The following is a 25,768-nucleotide window of genomic DNA, read 5'->3' on the forward strand; positions in this document are numbered from 1 at the left end:
TGAATATATGTACTGTCCAATAGCAGTTATTGTTACATCGTACGTGTGTCACATATTTCCAACTATCGTTAAATCGTATCAGTGAAAGTGATGGGAGATCCACAAGAACTGAGAAGAACTGATAATACAGTTGACTCATACTTGTCAATGATTTAAAGCTGCCAAAAATGACATTTTTTCAATGCAGAATTTACTTTAATTGAGTAACCTGTCTTGGTACATGGTGTGCAGTCCTTAGATTCCAACACTGGATTCAGTGTATGCCATGTAGTAACACAGTTCAGGCTTGTAGACTGAGTCACAGAGTCTGGTTCAGTTATTTGAAGCAAAGCTTTCAGACCAGAACTTGAGAAACCTGTGGAATATTTTATCCTCAGCTTTAGCCGCTTGCATCCTATTGGTAGGAGGGACTCTAGAGGGCGCTATTCACTTGCATTGCCATTGCCATTGCCATGACTCCAGACACAAGGAAGACAAGCGTGATTGATATATACAGCTGGTGGCTAACTCTGTGGACAATGTAATGCTTTATCCACATTATTGAAACAGTTATGATAAACTTCCAAAAGAAACAAAAATATTACTATATTCTACTGTGTCCAGAGGTTCTACTATGTCCAAAGGAAGTTATGATTTCATGAAGTTAGGACAACTTGGAATTTTTCCTCAGGACTATCACCTGGAAAATAATGCAGGGGGTTCTTTTTTTGTGGCCTGTATCATTGTTTCTGTGGACATATGTACACTTAAGAGATGAAGCCATGTATCACAGCATAACATACACTGTATACAAAGGTGTAATATTTCCAGTGTGGTGTCCTATTACGCATTCTGTCATTCATCTCAAAACAATTCCTTTCACCAAAAAGCTAGAGAGGCCACTCTTTGAGAAATGGATCCAACTAGTATACCAAGTTTTTGCATGGAACTTCTTAGCCTGTTGAACCAATGTCATACTGTAGAAGTCACTAGTATTCCTCTACAAAATTTCATCTTTAGTCACAAAATATTGCCAAATTTTTGGCATTTCATATGTATTAAATTATTTTCCTGTGTTATTTGTCACAAATTTTGTACAGTTGAAGTGTCAATGTGGCTGTATTGAAGTCCTGCATTACGTGAGTTTAACCCCAAATATTAGAGAACAGAATACCGCAATCAACTAAATGTAGTACTAGATTGAGCTTGGTCATAGAAGTAATGTAACATCATAAAACAAAATAATTAATTTCTGGAACTCAAGAACTTGTTCACCTACAGTTCCTCATTTTTGTGAACAGTTGATTGTTAAATTAGTCATGTAATTCAGTGATCTGCTTAAAAGAAACACTTGGCATGGAGTATATTGAAAATTTTCTTATTAAAGTGAAAGTTTTTTTTGTTCACTGGACTTGTTCTTTCTAACTTGCTAGCTCTCCCCATCACATTTAGGTGTGAGATTCATCAGATGAATAAAACCATGCTAAATTCAATATTTGGAGGAACCTTCCAGTGTGTGCCTTTTTCCTTGCAGTCCCAATTTCCCCTCGCATTCATCCTTACATCAAATTGTTCTAACCAGTTTAGACCTAGCGCCTGTGAGACCTGTTCTATCCAGTTACATGTAAAATCACTTGTCAACCAGTTCAGGCAATCTCTATACATTTATTTTACATTGTTGCAACTAGTTAGACCAGTTTTCTCCAATGCAAAAGAGAATGAGAACATTCCCAAAGCAATTTTTAAATTTTTATTATTTCATTGATTTTGCCCCTTGGATATTCACGTTAGATGCCTGCCTATGAAGAAAATTATTGATAATTTGTTGAGCATTACATCAGGCTCTTCTTACACGATGTCGAGGAAGCAAAAATGTACCATATTTACTTTAAAATTGGAACTTTGATCTTTACTTTGCCACTTTATAACACTATAACATTACTGTGCCTATGACGTACAATGTATTAATTGTATACAACAGCGCCACCAAGAGACTAGCGGATGATAATTGGTAAGGTAAACAGGACTGTTGATTGAACCTCATATATGGGTTTCTTGTTCAGCTTTGTCGTACACTCAGAGAAGTTTATCTAGTTTTGTCCAGTCCTGACCTCATGCAACAAGTTTCCTCGACATTGAATTTTGGAGAAACCTTTCTGTGTGTATGCGTGTATCTTTTACCTCGCAATCCCATATGTGTGCGTCAAATCTCCAAACACGGTACCATGGCACCATCATCATAGCATGGAAGTACATGTATACTTCCACGATCATAGCTTACAAGTTACAGCTTGTTTATTTATGGAAAGCAGCAAACCAAAAGCAAAACTAACGTTTTTTGTGTATCGTCTGTGTACGCGCCAGTACACAGACCGTCTCAGTGTCTGTACCGTCGAGCTCTGAAACTTTATGAAACCTCGGTGTAATGATCAGATATCGACTTTACATGGAAGTCCGTCCAGATTTTACCAGAGTTTGTGCCTAACAATTACCAGAGTGATATAAATTTTTAAAAAAACATTTCCAGATAAGTACCTGTAATATAGAAAAGGTTACATGTAAATACTACTGCGTTCCTGTGTTCAATCATGGAAGTATAACCACTTCCATGGTGTGTTACGTTTGAAAAGGATTGCTGGAAATAAAACGTACAAGTAAAAATAATTTAGGAAAAAGAAATAACCTCCCCGACGGGGAATTGAACCCCGGTCTCCCGCGTGACAGGCGGGGATACTCACCACTATACTATCGAGGACTGGCTATGTTAGATCTGGATTTTTAAAGATTTTAAATGTAGAAATAAACATACGTCAATTTCCACAAACATAATTCTTTCTTTTATAGCGATTATTACAAAATAATAAGTAACAAAATGTTGTAAATGTGAGTACTGACAATGAATCAATACCTGCGCTCAAAAACTTCAGTACAACATGAGTAATACGTTTATATGTAATCGTTCGTCGCTATCATAATATATTGAGACTGTGTACATGTACTGACCCTTGACCCAACATGTAAAACTCGCGTCGCATGCAAATTACAAGTCATGTGTTTTCATTCAAAAGCGGGAGACTTGAACTCTGCTGGTAATACGTGGAGCCGTGCTCAACCATTGTGCTGCTGTTGGGAAAGGGCTTTCGTGCCGTTACAGTCTCGTAAAATTGCCATGGTGAGTATGAGTTTGAGAATGATGATTTGTTCAGTTGTCAACGAGATCGAGATATCGCGTTGCTAGCTACATATGTCTGCTAGCATGAAACGCATGTGTGATCGATGTGGTATCAACACTGAACGCCCAGTAAACGTTTATGCATCAAGCCGGTTGTGGTTTGAATTTTTATGACCAGTCACACCACAGTACTCGAATCTTGGTTATAAGACAAAATTAATGTAAATGTTGATCCCCTTATATGACATTGACCTTACATGGACGAAGTCTTGGCCACCGAACGTTAGCTTAGTTTATTTTGAGTGATATATGCCACACTTTAGTGTACATGTGTACAGTTTGGTATGGAAATGGGGATGTGATGTGACACTGACAGTTTCGTTCGGAAGCATATGGTTGGTTGATTTTTACGGATGTTATCGCCCTGTTTGCAAATATGTTTCATATGTTGGGTTAGTTCCAAATTAGACATGTTTATGAAACTATGATCGATGTAACTTTTTTATTCTATTTCTTGGAAAATGAGCGAAAATACTTCTTTTTTGTTTCAATTCAAAAAATGTTACGGCTTGGCTGATAATCCATGAACCCATGACTATTACGGTAACTACTAACTGTTTGTGTTACGCAACGTCTCGTCTTTGGTATTTTTATTGTTCCATTTGGAAAGTTCACACTGTTCCTCACGGGGAAAAAACCTTTCACTTCATTAATTTTGTTTACTACTTCTAGCTCTTCGCTCAACGCGTACGCGTGGCATCCATAGAGTAGTTTGACACCTACCTGCACCTCTCGGGCGCGCCCCTAGGGATACCTTCCCTCGAGAGGATTTTTAGTTCGAATTTTCGTATTATACCGTATCAGTATTGACAAGAACGGTGGAAGTGTTATACATTACTAGTTTTGTAATAAAAAATAATATAAATTTGTTGATGCCAATATCGCAAATTCACATGAATAGGCGATACTAAAAAGGTTACAACATGCACAAAAGTATTCGAATCGAATAATAACTTTAGTATTACAATGTATGTGACGTAAGAAGTTTTTACGGCCAAAATTTGTCGTCGGGTACGTCGCTCGAGACCGTGTTAGGTAAGAAAACAAGTTTTCTTTGCGATTTCTGTTGGAATAGCTTGCATATGGTGCTTATCATCTGCTGATGTATATACCTGGAACATGGGTGGAGGGTCTATGCCTGGAATAACGTAACTAACATGATGAAATTATTTATCAGATTCGAAAGGGAAAAAAGGGCGACATATCACATGCACAGGCAACTTCGTTCAACTTAATATTTATGTGAAACTCTAGCTGCAATAATTGTAGCGTTTGATGTGATATTGAGGGCTTTTTCGTCTGTTTTTATGCCTTTTTTCGTTCCGACGTTTAACCCGAATCAAAAAGGCACAAAAACAGACGAAAAAGCCCTCAAAATCACATCAAACGCAACAATTATTGCAGCTAGTGAAACTCAAGCATGGACACCCAACTTTGAATACTTGTACTAATTGTAGTTAAAACAAAAAGTGTCACCATATATCACCATTTTAAAAGCATTTTGTACAAATTGAGATTGGAATCCGTGTAAGTCTTGATATTTTGGTATATTTTGCACATACATATGTAGAAATGAGTGAAGAGAATATGTCCAGTGAGACACAATCATTGTGAAATGATCAAAGATTCAGAACAATTCTACAATGAAACAAAGAAAATGTGACACAATCTAATATATATAGGAATATATGCTTGAATGTAAAATAAAATTCAAGTTCGTGAAAGGGGACGAGGGTGATGTTGGCTGAAAATTGAAATTTATTTGCACTTTCTCCAAAATAAATTGACAAGCCCACTTTCATATTTACCAATCAATCAATCAGGATCAACTTCATATGCAATTTTGTAATATGAAATTTTAATGAAATATTTTTAAAAAAGTGCATATAGTTAAGAGAGAATAAGTCAATCTTCTTGTTCTATTTATACCCTCCGAGTCTAAAATGGTAAAACAAGTGTTGGTAGTTCTTTGTTCTTGATTGTGCTGCTGATGACTTGCATTTTCCTTGTAGACTGTCGCATCATACCGTCTAAGCATCTTGTACAACAATATTGAGCAGTCATTTAGAATTGTTGACAGTGGGCACACTCAGCTCTCATTGAATATCAATGGATTACCTACACTGTTTCCCTAAATATTTTCCCTCGATTGTGTTCTATTGCTGTTCTTTAGTATTTGAAGAAGATTGTCATGTTAGAAACAATGGGGGGGGGGGGGGGGATAGTTAATGATACCATAGACCCTCCACCCACAGGATACGTGGGTGGAAGGTCCATGATGATACCAGTGAATAGAATGTAGTTATTGTTTTAGAATCAGATGAGATACGGTACCATGATATGAAACCACCATACACTATCTGATTTACTATACCATTGCATTAGTCAAAGCTGTCTGTCTGTATTGGCTTGGAAACTTATTAAAACTCTACTTTTTGAAATACCATGAGTATGGTATTAGATTTAGGTCATGTGGCCTGATCAGTATGTTTGGTAAGTTTGGAGAACTTCAGTGATGGAAAGGGGAAATCTGGTAAACTCACAATTTTTGTAGGGATTTTGGTAAATTATTTTTGTAGTGTAGGTGAACCTTGGTGAAAAGCTGTGAGAATGAAAGTAGATCCTAGCCAATTTTAGCCCAGAGCCTTTGCTATTTTGGCTTGCCAGTGTTGTTCATCTGGAAGCAAGTACAGGTTATGGCCTGCCAGACAGTCAAGCCTATGACATAAAACAATTTAATTACTACCCATAATAAAATAGTCTTTTAAAGGAGGAGATATACACCAGCTGTTTCTAGGGCAATGACTTAAAGGTCAGCTGATTATCGATGAAAGTATTGGTACATGCTTCTGAGCCAAGACTTCCTTTTGTACTGTACTCCCTTTCTAGCAGGCTAAATGTTATCATAATAGGTTAGATATGAATTACGGGTAAGGTCAGGTGGTACAATAAAACCTATATATTGGATAGCTTGCAGATAAACAGCTAAATGGATTGAAATTATTGTAGACAATCACAAGAAATAATGTTTGTCAAGGGGTTGTGCATTTGCAAACTAGGATGTGTGACTTATACATTGACATTTTCTTTCATATAAATGATTATGTATTGCAATAGGTTTTTAATTCAGGCACCAAATAAAATATTAGAGAAATCAAAGTAATAGAACTTAGAAGTAAAAGTTGGCATTGGTCGCACCATAGACCTTCCACCCAGTGGAGTCTATGGTCACACTTGCCAGTCAACAGTCATGTTGTAGCATTGGTTGTAGTTGCTCTATGTGAAATGGGGTAAGCAGATGGGGGAGGGGGGCTATGTTGAAGCATGGAGGTATAAGGGGAGATATACCTCCATGGTTGAAGTTACTACAAATAAGGTACATGCATCCTGTATGCCATGTCATGCCATGTATGAGATCTGATCTTGCTATATACAAGAGTATATCATGAGGCTTTGAAGACCACTTTTTTGGGTCAAAATCTACCATTTTTATTACGCTTTCTTTACACTATCATGTGCTTGAAAGTGTAGTGCAACTGATGCACAAAAATGACATAAATACAATCTCTTGTTTGAGAACGAGATGAAAATAATTTTGGTATGCAGGGTCAAAACGTTTTGCTACAATAGTACATAACTACTAGTATATAATATGTAAATTGAGACACAAATGAACGGCATAGAAACTTAAGCCAAATGTATTTCTTAGGCCACTGTTGGATGATTAAACTTTCACCAACTATTGATTGTTTCAAAAGAGAACTGAAGACACATTTGTTTTGTAAAGCCTACGGTGTGGATTAACCATCCAGCGCCCCTGAACAGAACTTCGCCTGGATTTTGGCGCTCTACAAATTATTTTGATTGATTGATGATGTTTAAGAATTGTGTGGGAAAAACAGCACTTGAACAAAAGAATTATCCAGGTGTATCTAGAACTTTTTGTCTCCAGTGATGAAATGGCACATTAAATGTGAGAACACAGTAACTAAAACCACGGCCTTCACAGTCCTGTAAAGTTTATAGAAATGTTTTCTATTGTTTTCTATGTTACATAGCCTTCTTTATGTACAGAAGACACCTATTCATTGTATTTGTACTCAGAACTGTATATAACTATATTAGAATCATTATGAATCTAAGACACAATTGACCTATGTACAGAATCCCAAGCCATGCGATACATTTACAACAAAACTATATATTTAAATTCACACTTACAATGTAAGCCCAGTTTTCTTTTCAAAATGTTGTCACATATATAATTTATTTATGTGTTGTAAGACACCCACTGGATTTACATTTGTAAGAACAAATGGTACTGAAACTAGAACACATGACATGACCTTACTGTTTATTTATAGAATTTCTAATTTTCAAGTCATGCTGATACATTTGCAACTGAAATTATGCAGTTCTCATTTGATATGACAGATACATCTAAATGTCAGATTAATTATCCAATGATGGAATAATTGTTTCCCCATGATAACCAAAGAAATACAGACTCATTATGCTAATTATGTACTACCCAAATGACTACAAAAATATTGAATTTAAATTTTAATCAAATACAATTAATTAAAAATGACATTTACTTGTATATGAAATGATAGCTAATAAGAGGCTTCATATTATGCAAAAGATGACATTGCTGTTACACCTGCCAGCCGCTTGCAGTTGTGCTTTGGGATTTCCGTTATTATAACCTCACCCACCTTGTAAACAGCTACCTGAAATTGCCTCTTCATTTGCATTTCTATTGATTCATATTTGTCGGAAATTATTGACTTGACCGAGTGGGAATGATCTAACAATACACATGAAATTGAGCAGGCAAACGGCAAAAAATTACCAATATCTACAAGAATATTGAGCTGAAAGACACGATGGAAGTAAGTAACAGTTGTTATAAGCTCCGTTTTGTCATAATATATTCGTATATTCTTACTGTTTAGTATATTACATTCATTGTTGGTGGGCATATGACGTTATGTGAATGGAGTACGTCAGCCAGTAGAACACATCCATTCTGATCAGCTTTATGGGTTATAGATGAACATACATTAGCTGTATGATGAGTCTGTACTAGTAACAGCTTGTTACAGGTTTTACATGTACGTTAGTTTGCACTGACATATTCTGACAAAGCAGGTCAATGCTGTTGTATTAATTAAACTGAATAACGTAGCATTTGTGAATGAATTGAAGATCTAATGTCTGAAATGTGAACTGAATGATAATTAGATTTTAGCCGTGCAGCATGCGTACATCTATATAGTGTAGTCAATGTCTGGGTATTGTGAAGTAGGTATAATCTACTTGATTTCCCCTAGGCTTTTAACGGGAGGGATGGTCCTTGGATAACCCTACAAATTTTTAACAGATTCACAGGCTTTGTTGCCCAAGGTTTTCAAAGTCTTATCAAAACATTATATTGTAGTTGCAGTTCATTCAAGAAAGGCATATCTGTGGTCGACAGTTACTACATGTCAAACTACTGGCTGACCAACAGGTCTTATTGTTGTGAAAATGAGATATTAAACATGAAAGTAAAAAAAAAAAATCTAATTTGGCTCTGTGAAAGAAATGGAACTTAACTGAAAATGAAATAGGTGACTTGAAAATTGAAAGTTGAAGCTTAATAATTTACTGAATATTCAGGTTTTTGTTGTAATGTATATGTATATCATAGTCTACATGGTAATATGTACCAGTAGCATTTTGTAATATAGTCCTGTTTTGTCATAATGTATGTATTCTGATTGAAGAGTGAGCCCTTTGACCCAAAAAATAAATATACTGTATAGACTGTTTATTATACAAAAAGAACTTAAACTGAAAAGAAACTGTGAAATGTTTGGTCGACCTTGTCAAAATCATAGATGATAAAGAAGTCTAGTGATGCTTGGCCAAGTCTGTATCTATCCTATTTTTCCCAACTTGAAAACCGTACCTGAAACAGCTAATTCTTTTGAGCTAATGAATTCTAGAAAGTGGTATAAGGGAAGTTAAATAGATAAGTTCAGTACCTTGTAATTAAATATCAGAAGGTTTTGGAGTAAAATCTTGAGTTACTATCATCATGACTGTTTATACTTATGCTGCACTGAATGAAAATAGATGAACCTAACATTCTTTGATGATTGGCAAATATAATATGGAGTAATAAGTTTTGGAATGAAATTAATGCAAACTATCATTGAAATGCTGTATTCAGGTGAGGATTGTCAATATGTCTATGATTAAATGAATCTATTCAAAGGTATTTTTAAATCCAGATTACATATATGACAACAATGGGGACATTTTACTGTATTCATTCTACTAGTGCAAATACCCCCTTTCTTGTTCCTCAAACACTTTTGAAAGTCAGGGAACTACAGTATATCAAATAAATCTCTTATCTCTCACAGAAATTTCATTTGGCGATATGCAAGTAGTGATTTGCTAAGGTCCAGACCACTAGTTATACAAAGTAGAAAATTCAGTAAAATGTACCCAATTTATATTACAATTTGTACATTAATTTAAAAAAAGGTTATTTCAAAATGAAAGAGCTAGCATGGATATTATCTTTGTATGTGTGGCCAAGAAAATTGCTGAGTTTTAGGTTAGTAGGGAGAGAGCAGTGTTGTAAACCATTGTCTCTTCTAGGGCACTGTCCCACACGCACCGTCATCCATGTACGATTTAGGATATCTTGCAGTGTCGTGGAAGAAATATCAGCTCTGGTTTGTGAGAATAGGAAAGAGGCTTATAATTAGGTGTTATTTTCTGATGACAGTGTATTTTGATATCAAGAATTAATTTAAAAATGACTACTGACATTTGGAATAATTATTACAGCTATAATATATCTTTTAATTATATTTGTAAATATGAAAAATAAAGGAAAGTCATACAGAGTTAGGATGAAAATATCAAGCCATGGTTTTTAATTATAAATGTACACAAAAAGTACATTACTGCTGTACAAATAGTGGAATGTGAATTTTTCAAACCAAACACCTTTCAATGTAAGTGTTCGTTCATGAAAGGAAATATGTACTTTGTCAATACAGAACAGTATAGATTTTCTCGTAATAATGTTTTTCCAGGTGTTTAATGTGTAGGTTTATCAGTACAAGAGAAGTATATGCATATCACATTTTATTCCAAAATTTGTTTGAGATTCATATTTCAGACAAAGAAGTGTGGTGATATAATTGATGATATGGTACTGGTTCAATGAATTTGACCCAAGTAATTTATTCAAAACCGTTTAAATTCAAAATAAATAACATACATCAAAGACAAGTAAGCCCAAGAGCAATGCATGAATTCACTTCCATTAGAAAGTAAGAAAGTGTTGTATTTTAACATGTGTTTTGGGCACTTCCATGTAAATGGTAGAGGCAAACACAACAAAATAATTATGTATAATTATTTTAATGTATATATTGTATATTTTTATCTCGACACTGTGTGAGAAGAGCCTTTGGCTCAACAGTCTATCGAGTTTAAATAAAGTCTAATAATAATAATAATAATATGTTTTCATTCAAAAAGGCATGGTGTGAACAGTGTGTTCGGATAGTTTCAAGGATATGTCGGTACCATACTTATAGACGTTGGTCTCTTTCCAATGGCTATGGTATGACATATACAGTTTTGGTGATGCCTGATTAAATGTAAAATGAAATCCCAGGATTTAGTAGACTCAGGTGACATTTGCCTTTTAAAATATTCACAAAACTCAGAGACATGGCATGAATATTTGTATTGTAATGGTATTAAGACAGAAATATACTGGGTGGGGTTGATAAATATGAGGTCAAAATAAATCATGCAACTTGCCAGTAACAGTAGATGAGAGAATTTATTGATTGGAAAGGAAAAGAAGTTAGCCTGCAATTTAGATTTCATAATCTGATAACAAAGCATGTAAATTCTATTAACTATTTAATTATCTTTAGTCAATAACCAGGGTATAACACTCACTCACTACACAGAACTGTTGTGATATCAATACTACAATTGCACACTATACTATGATGATGGGATCATAGATAGAATGTGTGTATCGTGATTTAGTACTTCAATTACCTGTAAATTCATCCAACCCCCATCAAAATGAATTATTTCATAATTTAATAGACTAGAAAGTGATATTTGACTCCATTTTATATATAGTATAGTGATAAAGTACCCTTTTTGGAATCTGAGATTAGACGAAAGCTATGTAGTCGAAACTAGATTCCAAAAATATAGTAATGTTATTTGATACACATAGGTAACACATTCTCTTTTAATTTCATCAATGTACTAGTAAATAAAATAAGTGAATTAATTAATAACTGAATAAATAAATCAGTAATTACAAGAAAATACATGGTTATTAAAAACATACTAAAAGGAATTCTGACTAAAAATACAAAAGTATCACTTTCAATTCTACCTAAATTTATTTCTGTATTTTATGGAGGCAAGTACTCAGTAACTTTGTAAGGCAAGTATTTTGAATGTCAACTCATAATTTTAAACAAAAATTGATACACCATTATTATGGATGAATTTGACTTTTAACCAAGCACTGTATGTATGCCATACTTATCCTTTTCATTCTGGCAACATTTTTTTTCATTGGATATGAAAAATTGATTGAAACTTGATAGGCTTTGTAAAGCTTCTATTCCATATCTATATTTTATCACAAATAGATTTTATCATCTTGATATAAATTACCATTTAAAAACAACTGTACAAGTTTCATTTCATACACATTAGTGAAATGAAATTTATAAGAATCATATATTAATACATATTTGTATCCTGCTTGTCAATTTTCAATTTAACTCTCAAGATGACGCACTAAGTACAAATGTAGCTGAGAATGTCAGTAAGGAGTTGTTCAACAAATTTGTACAATATCTTTTAAAATGTTTCCTTGTGAATTTAGTATCCTTTGGAAGTAATATTCATTAATATTACAAGAGATGCTGACACATTTATACACATTCCTTTAATTGATCTAACTAGGTTGCAATACTTGATATTGTTAATTTACCAACGACCTTCAAATTGATTTATTAATGTTTCCATGACAGGACAATTAATATTTCATTGTGACATATCATGTAGTGATGCTTTTTTTCAGGAGAGACTCTTTTCTCTATCATGGAGTCCACTGGGATCCTAGAAAATTGCTATTGTGAAAAATTCAAAAGAAAATGTTTAAAAAATGTGGCGGAAATAACTTCATAATCATACTGATAAATGTGGACATTAATCACAATATGCATGTCTGAATGAAAAAATATAGAAAATTATAAAATTTACTGAAATATTTGTTGATTTATTAGGAAGGTCTGACCAATGGAGGGTTACCAAATATTTAAATACAACCAATACCTCCTAGATAGAATCGTCTATAGTCTGCAGTGTACAGTTAGAGTTCGCCACTAGGCCTTGGTGCTCACTCATTCACATAATAACAAAATGTATTATCATGCAACATCTATCAAACTCTAGGTGTTAGAAATTTCTGTGGAGAACATGGAGAGTGTTCAGCTTCTATTCTAGGCTTTCTTCATCATTTTGTCGTACTACTAGTGGAAATTATTTCTATAATTTTACTTATTACAAATTTGTAGTTAAAGATTAAGTGTGATTAAATGTGAAATAGAGAAAGTAAAATTTTTGTATGCTCAAACATAATTTTTCCAAATTGTTTTGGTTGATTTCACCTTAATATAACCCTCATTGTTACAATAGTATCGACATACATACTAGTATATACAGAAATAAGAAAGTAAACCAAGCCTGCTTGCATACATGTATTTATTCAAAGTCAAACTTGAAATCAAGTAAAATATTGAGTACCAATTTGACAAGGTACATGTATTGTCTCGTTATGGCTACAAGAAACATTACATAACAGTTTTTTTATTAAGGGCAGTAAGCAGGTGATTTCTACTCGAGTTCCCCTGTCATTTTACGGGGGTTACCCACCAAAATTATGGCAAATGTATTGGAAACTATGCCAGTTTTACCATATTACCCATTTCTATTACCGGGGTTCTACAATCTTAGCAAAAACGCTGTATAATAGTACATGCTGATAAATTGAAAGTCATATGAAAATAACATTAATGAGAAAATTGAAGTAATTTTGTTGAGATAATTGACACTGAGGATAAAAATACATTTCATTATGAAATGTAAATATGTAATTTATATTATGTGGTGACGGAAGCTGAGAGCAACAGATGCTCTTTCATCATATCTCATAATGTAGTCTGTTTTCTGAAGTACCATCATGTTGTACCATGCAGCAGGTCATCAGCAGGTCAATCAATATGTCTACCTTTTGTGATTTTAAATAGTTATATTTAGTTACAAGGCTGTCTGTGATCTTATTCACCATGAAATGCTACCTTTATTTCAACTATTTGAATTATTCATTATTTATCTCCATACATACTAATTTACAAGAAAAATATGATTGCTACATGTTTTATGTAACTAAACTTGCAGCCCCTCCCTTGGACACCCTTTCCCCCACATTGTTCATGACAGGTTATATTTGTTTTAACTTAGTGTCTTTAGAGTTTTGATACAAAAAGATAATGGTTTTGTAACAGTCATTTCAACATCAATAGAGATTTAGTTTGTAGCCATGGTTGTCAATATTGATAGTGGTAGAGATATAAATAATTTTACCATTCATTATAGAATATTCTGATATCAAAGTACAAAATTGAAGGAGCGTGCACATAGGTAACTGAATGATAAACATCCTCACAATTTTATTCCAATCAATGGTTGCTGTGCAGTACTAGTCTCAGTTACGCACTGATCTTGTCCCACCCAGGCCTATAGTACAGGCTCTGCGATCAAGTGTTATTATGTGTTAGCGCCCTCTACAGTTATAGTCTGTGTTGCTTTTGTCTTTACAAGGCATGACCTATGTTTAGGTACTTCATCATGATTGACATGGTTTTTTTTATTGTCGTGTTTTGTTTTGTTTTGTTTTGTTTTATTACAGTTCTTTTATTTTGGATCATTTAGTAACGGCATTATAGTTACAAATTCCTGTTCTGATGCCAATATTTTTTATGATTACCACATGGCATAAGAAAGTGTATTTGCATATCCTTTTGAATAGTGAGACCCTTCTGGGAACTTTTATTCACATCAGCACAATGTTGTTGTTCATTTTTCACCATCAAGTGTAAAGACACACTTCAAGTGTGAAATAGGAAATTAACAATAATACAAAGCAAGAGGCAGTCCTCAAACCACAACAAATAAACACTGAATAAAACCATTTTAGTGTAAACCTTGAAGTTGAAGCCTTCGTAGTATTTCAAGAACTGTGCAAGATGTTCTGTAAAACTATACCTCAATTAAAATTCAAAGCAAGTTTTTTTATTTCCACACTTTGAGAAACATTAAAGGAGGAGTTCATAGAGAAGTATCCTGGCATTCTAAAACAGCCATCTACAAATAGTCACTTTCACAAACTAAACATTGTTGTAAACCAGGGCCTCTTTACAATAGCATCCATTACGTGCTCACCATATTTCGTTGTGTCAGCAGGAATGGCTTGCAAGAATGAAACTAAATGATGTGATCATATGGAAAGAAAAAACCATGTGTATCAGTTGTGTTGAGCTTGGTGTATATATGTTACAAGGTTTTCTTAGAAAAGCCCTTGGGTGACTAGTGCTAGGCTAATAGTTAACATCTGGTATGGTTGATAAAAGTGTAGATCATAAGTCACTAAATAAGAATACTCTAGAATTACATGTAATCCTAGTGCCCTGCCAAATGTCATTATACTTACCTAAGAATCTTGGATTGAATTACACCCTCAAGTTGATATTGAAATTAAATGTAGGACTTTTTCCCCATGGAAATACTTTCTTTACTTTATTGATTTAAAGAACAATCCATCCATATGAAAATGAAGTACTTTAATAGTATTAGTACAATAATGCATTCCCTTGGACAGTGTTTTTGCTAAGGTTCGGGAACCCTGGTAAAATAATCCGGGAATAAAACTGGCATAGTTTTCAATGCATTGTACCACAATTTTGGTGGGGAACACTGGTAAAATGACAGGGGAACTCAGGTAGATTTTACATACTGTGCTGCTTTGGAACTTTGTTACATATGTATTGTACTTTTGCATTCGATCAGGAAAAAGGGAAATATAAGATATTAGAAGAAATGTTAAAAGTTCTAAATGACCAATTTATTGTATATCCTGATCATCATGATCATCAAGTGTGCCCTGTAAACCACTTTGACATACTGACGCACACAATTTCTACTGACGCATGATGCACCAAAATTTGGTGTTCGCTTACATTTTTGTATTTCTTACTATGTGGTGACACACAAGTTTCTATCATTTTGACCCACAGCAACAAAATTTGGCTATCATTAGAGGGTACACCACTGATCTTTTATAACACATCATATGACAAAACAGTCCATATATGGATAGTAGTTAGAAGGATCCATAAGTACGTGTAGCAGGCCAGGATTTTGTTTATCCAAGTTATGTCAAGGTATAGATGTAATCAAAATTCATATAAAAAGTTTTCAATTAAAGACAGTCTTACAACTAGCTTTTGATTATTCTGATACAATGCACAAAAACTAAGATCATAAAACAAAAATGAAAATATGAAACAAAAATTGAGATTATGAAACAAAAAGTAAGATTAGATACACAGTATGTTTTGATAGAACTTTCCAAAGTAGAGCCTAAAATAAATTGTTTGGTTCCGGTTACCCGACCCCCACCTAGTTTTTCAATGCTGACCCCAATTTTTTTTTACATATTCAAGAAAAAGTAATAAAATCATGAAAATTGTGAAGTCTTGCCAGAAATAGTGGATGTGGAAACTGACATCAACTTAAAAAGACAATATAAAACTGTTCTTCTAATCTGTAATAGCTATACATTAGAGGGGAAGAAACCAATAACACAGACCATGTGGAAAACAACAAAAAACATAACTGCCTAAACTAGACACTCACACATGAAAAAAAAATACAGTAAAAATAAAATTAAAAATCTACCAACCCCACCTATTCTAAAATTGAGCGTAATCGGAAGCACTAAATTTTTTTTTATAGGCTTAGTTGACCCTTTTTTGACAAGCTAAAAATGTTGGTGATTATTTTACTTACTACCCTGGTAGCCTCAAGCATGAAATTAACGTAAAGTTAGACAAGTGTATGCACATACAGTCTAGAGGCAATCCCGTGGCTTGGAATCCAAAGATATCCTTCACCATGTCAGGTGAAATGGATGGCTCAAGCACCATGTTCTGTGCTAAATTTTAAATGTAAATAAATTACTACCAACAGCTGTATTACAGGCAACAGGCAAAAGTTTGAAAATCTGGTAACTATCATGAAATAAGTACTTGTATGTAGGTTACATCTCAATGTTTGCAAAGATTTTGCAGGGACTTACTCTGAACAATGTATGGGGAACAATTTTCAACCTCATGATTTTCAGCAATTGTGTACAATGTAAGTGCTGTGAAATCATCTCAAGAACCCAAACTTTATGATGATGCCTTTACAAGTTTATTGAAAAAATGCATAATGTAAAGTGATGTCAAATCATGAAAATAACTCTCAAGAACCCAAACTTTATGATGATGCCTTTACAAGTTTTTTCTGTTGGAAAAATGCCACTAAAACGGTGTGAGAGTCTAACAACTATTTATTTTGTAAATTGGACTACTTGGTGAACAACAGGAGCCAAAATAGTTGTATTATGCCCTAGGTAAACAAGCTGAGGCAGTTAGAGCATGTTTACCAAAACAATGAATGCAAGAATGCATTTACTGTAAGACCTGTAAAAGCCATTTGTACCAGGTATAGAGAAGAGAAAAGGTGCTTATTCAACAGAATTACTGCTTAATGACCTATTAAAATGTACCACACTCTGCCATTACAGTTGTGTAGCACAGAATGGACAAGGCATACAGGACATTCACACTATCTGCACATGCTCAGTTGTATGGGAATCTCATTAATAATTAATCCTATTTACATTTACATATGAATTGCCCATGAAATGAAAGATAACTGAGTTCCCCTACAACACATCAGCATTGTATTGCCTGAATAGTGGAGGTTCGCTCATAGGCCTGCTCTCACCTGAACTGAAAAGGCAAAGCTTGTCTTAGGAATATTTTTGACAGTCGAGCAGTCAAGCATTGAAGCTGCCTGTGTGAATGGAGTGAATTTTTAGTGAAATTTTCCAGACTTGTATTGGAACAACTCAAGAGACCGATATAGTATTTGACAAATTGTGCACGTAAGTTTTCTATATTAGATGTTAAACATATGAATAGGATTGTGTAAAGAATAATGGATGGTTTCTTGTTAATTGCTTGAGCAGCTGCCCACTGACATAATGGTCATTGGTGAACATACAGAATGTTATATCTTTATAACTATGTGGTATACTGTTATGATGTAATGGATTGGACCATACTTTACCTAATGAACACATATGTTGCATTTTATACATCTCATCAAAGTCTCAGCCACTGTGTAAATGGTGAACGGTTGTTGCATGCCAGCTACACAGTTGACCCCTCTTTCCTAGCAGATTGGGTTTCACCTGTTTGATATGGATACTGTGTTACTTTGATTATTTCAGTGGCACTAACATTCATGTTGTTCAGCAGGAAGTAGGACTTTAATAGGTTAGCACAGTAGCTACAGATTCATACCCCCTGACTTATTATCTCACTAAGCAACAACAAACACAAAGTGTCAGATTTCAAACAAGTACGGTACAATGAGTATTTAAACAGTTCTAAATCATAGAAATCCAAACTATAAAAGTGTCATTTATCAACATAATCAAATACAGAAATAAATATTGATTCTAATTCACTCAAAATTACCCAGTCTGAAAATGTGTTAGAGATAAACAAATCTCATTCATAATATACTTTTATTTGCAAATTTAAAAAACAAAAAATAATGTGTATGAATAATCAGTTTGTTAAATGAAACGTTTTCATTGTTTCAATATGAGAAGCTTAGTTGTTTGCAATATTGTCAGCCATTGTGTCATTTAGTATCAGCATACCGACACATATTGGTTTTAATACTAGATCATTCACCCAGTGTCACGTTGGCCTGGTGATTGCATACACTCACATAGTAGACAGTCTGACATCCTATAAGTAGCAGCATTGTCTAATATTGACAGGAAGACTGGTATATTAATATTACAAATATTATCATATTTGTTGGTTGTTAATGTGTTTGAGAACTGTGATATATATATGTTACTATGGTTGTAGACTAGACATATGTAAATAGAAGTTGGACTATTGTATGACAGTGAAGTATGAATTAACTAGGATTTGGAAATATTTCATCATGTTCACGCTATATTCTCCAATCAAGTTACTTGTGGATCGTGATTCAAAATGATCATGGCGGTGTTATCACAGACTTTTGGTGTTATTAATTATGTATGTGCTTATAATTCATCCTAATTTCCTGTGATGATTATTTGATCCAAGTAACCTTATTTTGGTGACAGCAAATTTGAATATTTATTTCTTGCACAAAATATACATCTGTGTGTATTTTGTTCTCTGTCAAGAATAGCATTGAATCAGTTACATTTGTAATATCTAAAAAATCAGAGAGAAAATCTGCCTGATAATGGACAACTCACTTCCATGGTTGAATTACCAGTGCTGCTCACATTTCAATAATTTGTTTCTCAGTACAAAACATACATATTTGCTGTCAGTCAGGAATACCATGGTTCATTTAATAGGACCTATATTAATGTATAGATCTACCTGATCATGAATTACTCACTTCCATGCCTGACTTACTATTGCAATTAATTTATGCGCTGTGTTCAGAGGAATAATTGAGGTAATCAGTCATTCTCTGAGTGTTACACATTGTAGTAAAACACTACCTCATGCTTGTATTTAGGTCATTTACCAGAACACTTTGATAATATGAATCAGTTGGTAATTAGTATCTAATGAATGACAAATTGTCATTGTGGGGACAACTTAGACAGATATTAAATGATTAATTCAAATACAATTATAGGGGTACAAACTAGTTACTTTGTTATACCACTCTTGTGCAAAATACTGTGAAAGATAAATATTGGTGCTGAATATCTTCATCAGATTGTGAGACATAAGTGGACATAGAATCGGTTTGAACTCAAATTGAAGTCAGTTCTCCTGTCCCCATGCACTAAACCTGGTTTGAGCTAATTTACGTTTGAATTGGTTTGAAAACCACCTCAGAGGCTGGTTTTGAACCACTTCAAAATAAATTGGTTTAAAAATGACATAAACCCAAAAGTGAATTTGAAACTGATGCAAAAACAAATTTGATTGATTCCCAAATTAATTGATTCCAATCAGTTTTGTTGTGGGACAGAAACCAGTTTAAAACTGATTTAACTGAATTAGTTCAACCTGTGTCTGATTTGAATTGATTCAGGTGGGGACAAGGTATTGTAAATTTTAATAACATGGCTGAGCAAGAGAGCTGTGGTGCTAGCAAACAGTTTGACAAAACCAGTCGACCTGTACTTAATTATGAAACACATGCAAAATTTTTCAAATTTTTATTCATTCAAAAAGTAAATTAACAACTGATAAATATTCACAGCTTCTATACATTGAATATTATTTATAATATGTTTGTAAAAATGCATAGGAGAAGGAAGAAATGATATATCATGAAATATTACAATTTTTTTTACCAATTCCCTCTCTGAAAAAAGGGGTAAATCTGCAGGCTGAGAATGTTTGTCGAAATATTTGTTTAGTGTACACACATCATCATGAAATGAAATTTAAATGAATATAATAATAATAACTTTCTAAATCCTGACAACAGTGTGAGCTATCATGAAATATTTGTGGTAAAGCTGACACATTTTCAGTGTATATAGTTCATAAAATGTTGTACTCTAGTTCCTATACAGTATCATTACCATAAATGTTCATTCATAGAAACCACAGTTGGCATCCAGCCTAAAAATTTTGTGGTGAACACCACAGTTTGCTATAAAATTTTTGGTAGATATCATTGGACAATTTGCCAATTTTGGTATTGATTATAATTTGTATTGACAATACATATGAAATCTATTATTAAATATTGTATGTACCTGTAAGAATCATAAAATGGTGTATTCGTGTCAAAAGTGAATAGTTATATTGTATTACTCAATATTTCCATTTAGGTACAAAATACAGTGTGCATCATACTGTGTTATTGACAAAATAGCCACCAATAATGAATGTGTTCTTTTTTTAAGCGGGATACCAAAGCATTGTGGGAAAGCCACGAATTCAAATGTGTGCAAAGTTCATTCTATGTTCCAAATGACTTGACTACACTGTTCAACCTGAAATCTTTACATTGTCAAGGTTGATAACAAAATGGCAACGATGCAAGATCTATGTGTTGAACCTACAAAATGTAGTGCTGTGTATTGGAATATTGTCACCTTTCTCTATCTTCCTTATTAAACTCAACATTCTACAACAATCATTCCTTGTCAGGAGTGTAGCCTTTACGACTTCAAAATTGTAAAATCTACATAAACAGCCGTGTATATAGTATGACACAACAGAGTATAGACACAACAGTTGTGGGTGTTGTAGATAGAGTGAATGTCTGTTGAAGACCTTGTAACCTTGGCAGACACTATTATTTGCTTGCTATTGTTGGTATCCTATTGTGTAGTTCATGGTTGACCTGAGATCTGACATAATTGGTAGATAGCTGTGTAGTCTGTAAGGCTTATTATGAATGGTAATGGAGTTTACACATTAGACTGACCCCACTGTGTGAGGTCAACCAGACCAGGTCATGACCTCATATTACTCCCATGGGATAATCCATAAAACATGTTCTCCTTTTAGCTCCTGGGTAGGAATGGAATTCTAAATGCAATGTATGTCTTGTATTGAAAGTGTTTTCCATTGCAGTATTACACTGTGAAAAGTTCTGATCTGTAGATATTATTTTGACATTTAACTAAAAAATGACAATTTAAAATTTCATTCAAGTGATAGGAAAAATAAACTTTCAATTTGTCAAAAAAGATCTCAGAATAGGACTGTTTTGGTGCCCTATTTTAACTGTGTGCAGTGAGAATAAAAACTTGCATATGGAATTGGAACTGTTGAAGTTTGCATATCATTTCGAAGACAACAAATTATTCTCAAATAGTTTGAAGTAATAAGGTAGAATAATTCAAATGTACGTAAGTCACAGTATGCTGGTAATTCCCACCTCATTATTGATAAGGATCGAACCATTGTAATTTTATTTTTGATAGCAGTTCGTACATTGCTACTGGTATTGTTAATTAGTTATGTAGGGCTCAACAAACTGGGATAGCCAGTATCACTAAAGTCAATGTGAATAATATTGTATGTACATGTGAGTAACAAACTTCAAGACACGTCAAGATGAAAGAAAGACAGTGATTGTAGATACTCAAATTATAAAAAAACCCCACCATTTTAGGTGTAAAATCAAAATGCAAGTAATGAAATAATGCACAAATACAATGATGCAATTACATGTATTTGTTAGCACATATTTCAAGATGGTGTTACTTTCATTGACATTCAGCAAGATACAAATTATATCCAATATCGAGTTAGTATTTTTATTGGAAGAGGTATAAACTGCATTTGGTGTATTTGATCTGAATAATTGGTAGGAGTATATAAGCATTAAAAGAGAAATTTGAAGCCGTAAGTGGACCAGTAAAGCTATTTAGATGTAAGGAATCTTAATGTGATATTTGGTTTGTAAGTAGGTCAAGTGTCATTTAGTCTACTAAACAAGATTGATGTTAAGTTCTCTCTACAGTATTTTCACTATAAAATTAAACAGTATGGTAGCTAAAATACTGAGAGGGAGTGCTGACAGAAGAGAAATAAAATATTTAATTTGATTTTTCTCAGTTTGTAGGTCAGTGCTGATCACGAGTAGTCTTCATTGCAATAAAACTCGGCTAGTAGGAATTGGAATGTTGAAAGGAGAGTGAATTATTCAGTCTATGTAATGTACATGTTATAACTAGTGTCTGTGAGTTGAATCTCAAATTGACACTGACCTAGTTCAGTATATATCATGTACAAGCATGGACTCTGAAACACTACTTACAGGGTTCGCACGGTCCTGGAAAACCCTGGAAAAACCTGGAATTTCAAACCCTCCCTGGGAAACCCTGGAAAACCCTGGAAAAATGTGCCCTACCCCTGGAAAACCCTGGAAAATGATCATGTTCAATCGAGTCTTACAATTCAGTGTGATTCTAACATTTTTGGGCTAGCGTACACTAATGAATAATTTTGTTGTGTGATTGTGTGATTATGTTTCATTCAAAATTGTGAAATTGTGAGTACTTAATGTGAGTACTTATTCTACACTGTTAATACACTATTAACATTATTTTAAAATATCTGGTTTATTTCACCTCAGTATGGTGACCCACAGGTCATTCATAATGCATTAGGTACAATTCTAAAATGGTTACAGGTGTTGAAACATTTTAAACAAGGAATTTTTCACGATAATGACATTATATACTGGAAGATGAAATTGATCATTTAATAAAATCCGACATCATCAGAACAGCATGTACAGTATGTTATAATCAGTTCACTCATTACCATACTGTAGTAACATAGTGTCTTTGATATCTGTATACATGTATGCATAAATCATGGCATAAAAACACAATCACAATTACAATACAAATGTCAATATGTGATTGTGTTTTTATACACACATAGACTGGTCTGTTGTAGTTGAATTATGCAAAATAATGAACAATGCTTTGCATGCATGCCAAGAACATCTGTTTAGTATTTTCTGTTTTCATGATGTGAATGGTTTTAAAGATCCCTTTGAGGACAGTCATTTGAAGTATATGTATATAACCATTAGAGAAGCAGCTGTGAGATGAAACTGTTGATTTGGTATCTGTGGTGAGTTGTCTCAGATAATGTACAGTTAAGAGTACTGAACTACATTATTAATTCACCTTGAGGTCACCAGTACATGAGTCTATCTCTTTTGAAATCAGTTGTGCAGATTTGGAAGCTACGGCTTATGTATGTAAGTATGCCAGACAACTCTGAATATGTCTGGAAATTTTGATTCAATTTGACAGTCATTTAACTGTGAATGGTTGTGTTACAGCTCTGAAGCGTCTGTGTGATGAATTGTTAACAGGTGAAATAATTACTGAACATTTTGATTCAGGGATTGATTTCAGATCACTAATATCTGTCATATTATGAATATGTATGTAAAACCATGTACATATGTTACAGTAGTATTAAATTTATAGTAGAGACATACACACATACATGTCATCATCAAATTTTCATTTTACAAGACACATGCTCATTGCTTTAGTAGAATATTTAGATATTGTTTGCCATATTTTTTCTTCATTCAGCTAATGAAAATATGCATGACCCAAGGGCCTTGTCACTATGAGTCCAGAGACGTGTAGTAACAACTCGTAGGTCCCGAGCATTTTCTGGCTGAATGAGGAAAAATTTGGGGGAATAATATAATTATACCATTGCCAGTAATATAAAAAAAAGGTTGGGGAAAGTAATGGCAATTTTGAGTATTTCGAACACAGCAAAACCAATGATGTAGACAGACCTAGTTATGATATAGACATGCGTTGTTGTGACATAAAATGACCAGAGTATATATTACATATGTTTTGTTGAACCTGGCTTGTGCATGGTATAATTAGATATTATTCCCCGTATTTTTTCTTCATTCAGCTGTGGAAAATACAAGTGACCCAAGAGCTGACTCCTAGTGGTAAACCCTTAGTTCATGAGTATTTTACTGTTGAATAAAGAAAAATATTGGAGAATGATATTATTATATCTCCTCCTCACACTTAAGTTATGAAATTTTTTAAAAATAATGGTGATTTGGAATGTTTTGACTTTATTTCGGACAATGCAAAACCAGTGAAGTAACCACAGGTTTTTTTGTGATGTACAATGTATATAATCCATATTTTCTGTTTGAGGACAATAACTTGGCTTGACTATGGTATAATCAATGATAATGTAATGTGTTCTCTATTCTTTACATGAATAATATAAAACATGGACTAATTTTTATGTATTTTCTCTGCTGATAAAATTTATAAAGTCAATATTTCTGTCAGTATTTTAGGTAGAGCCAATCTTGTTGATAAAGGGCTGTCTTTGGATAATTAAAAAGTACTGCTGGTAGATGACACTCAGAATAGAAATACATGTAGATATGTACATGTAGTATATTCATTGTCTTTGGTATTATTTTTCTCTCAATTTAGATGCAACATATGTTTTTTTTAAACATAGGACAACCATTCATTCTATCTGTTTACAAATACAATATAACATGATGCATATTTGCATTGATTAGAAGTTGATACAGTGTACAGTTACTGTCTTGAAGGCTCCTTGGTGTCATAAGATTTAAAGAGATAGATTCTAGTGTCAAACTGAAATGACATTCAAATGAATGAAGGAACGAGCAAATGAAAAACAAATGAATGATTGAATGAATGAATAAATAGATGAATGAATGTATATATGAATGGAAAACAAATGAATAAAAGAATGAATGAAAGAATGAATGCATGCATGCATGAATGAATGAATGAATAAATAGATGAATGAATGTATATATGAATGAATGAATGAATGAATTAATTAATGACACCAATATGTAGACTGGTTAATTTGCATGTAACCTTCTAGTGAGATAATAAGTTGATAGATAAATAGAGGTAGGTTAGTACATGTTGTTGGATGCATAGATACATAGGTACTGGATAGTTCCTCTAGATATCCACCTGTTCAGATAGATAAATAATTAGATAGGCAGAGATGTACAACATATGTAGAGAAATGATAGCTAAGCCAGGGAATAATGACAGCATTCTTATTGTAGTTATTGAAAGTGAAAGTCACTTTTTGTGCATTTTTTGAAAGATGTGAAAGGTGATATTTTAATTTAACTTTGAATTTTTATAATTAGTTTATGAGATCAAAAACAAACAAATTAATACATGCTCACCAAACACTGAATGTTAATTACTTATTTGTATTGCCTTATTCGCTTACTCTACCTATCCTTTGGGGTTATTATCTTTCACTTGAGACTTACTGTGTGGTGTAGATTATGAGTAGGTAGTCAATGGTTGCCTAGCAACAACATGGCCATACTGAATCAATGAGTCAACTGTGACTTTACATTCACTGTACTTCAAGATATGAATTTTTTTCAAATTTTGTAGTAATTAGTACTGCAGCTGAAATGATACTTTCTCATCATTGATACGATATGAATAATTTATCCTGTCCCATATCCCATTGTACAAAAATGACAATCAAAAATGTGAAGTAGTTCATCTCAACAAAACTGAACTCGCATGTTTTCAAAAATACCTTGACTAGCTTTTACCCAGTTAACAGAGCA

At 33.5% G+C, this 25,768-nt stretch overlaps 1 protein-coding gene and 1 non-coding gene across 5 annotated transcripts in view; one reads left to right on the plus strand and one right to left on the minus strand.

The window, feature by feature from the left end:
• Nucleotides 1-2,662: 2,662 nt before the first annotated feature.
• Nucleotides 2,663-2,734, minus strand: Trnad-guc (transfer RNA aspartic acid (anticodon GUC)). The gene has a single exon. It is a non-coding gene; the product is annotated as a tRNA-Asp (tRNA).
• Nucleotides 2,735-8,094: 5,360 nt separating this feature from the next.
• The window catches only part of LOC144438492 (uncharacterized), an 88,488-nt gene continuing 70,814 nt past the window's right edge, over nt 8,095-25,768 (plus strand). For all 4 annotated transcript variants that reach the window (XM_078127530.1, XM_078127532.1, XM_078127531.1 and 1 more), the window contains exon 1: nt 8,095-8,106. In XM_078127530.1, the coding sequence (XP_077983656.1) occupies nt 8,101-8,106 (6 nt within the window). In that variant the 5' untranslated portion in view covers nt 8,095-8,100. The remainder of the gene's footprint in view (nt 8,107-25,768) is intronic.

Source organism: Glandiceps talaboti, chromosome 8 (genome assembly GCF_964340395.1).
Source record: "Glandiceps talaboti chromosome 8, keGlaTala1.1, whole genome shotgun sequence".
Taxonomy (NCBI): Eukaryota; Metazoa; Hemichordata; class Enteropneusta; family Spengelidae; genus Glandiceps; species Glandiceps talaboti.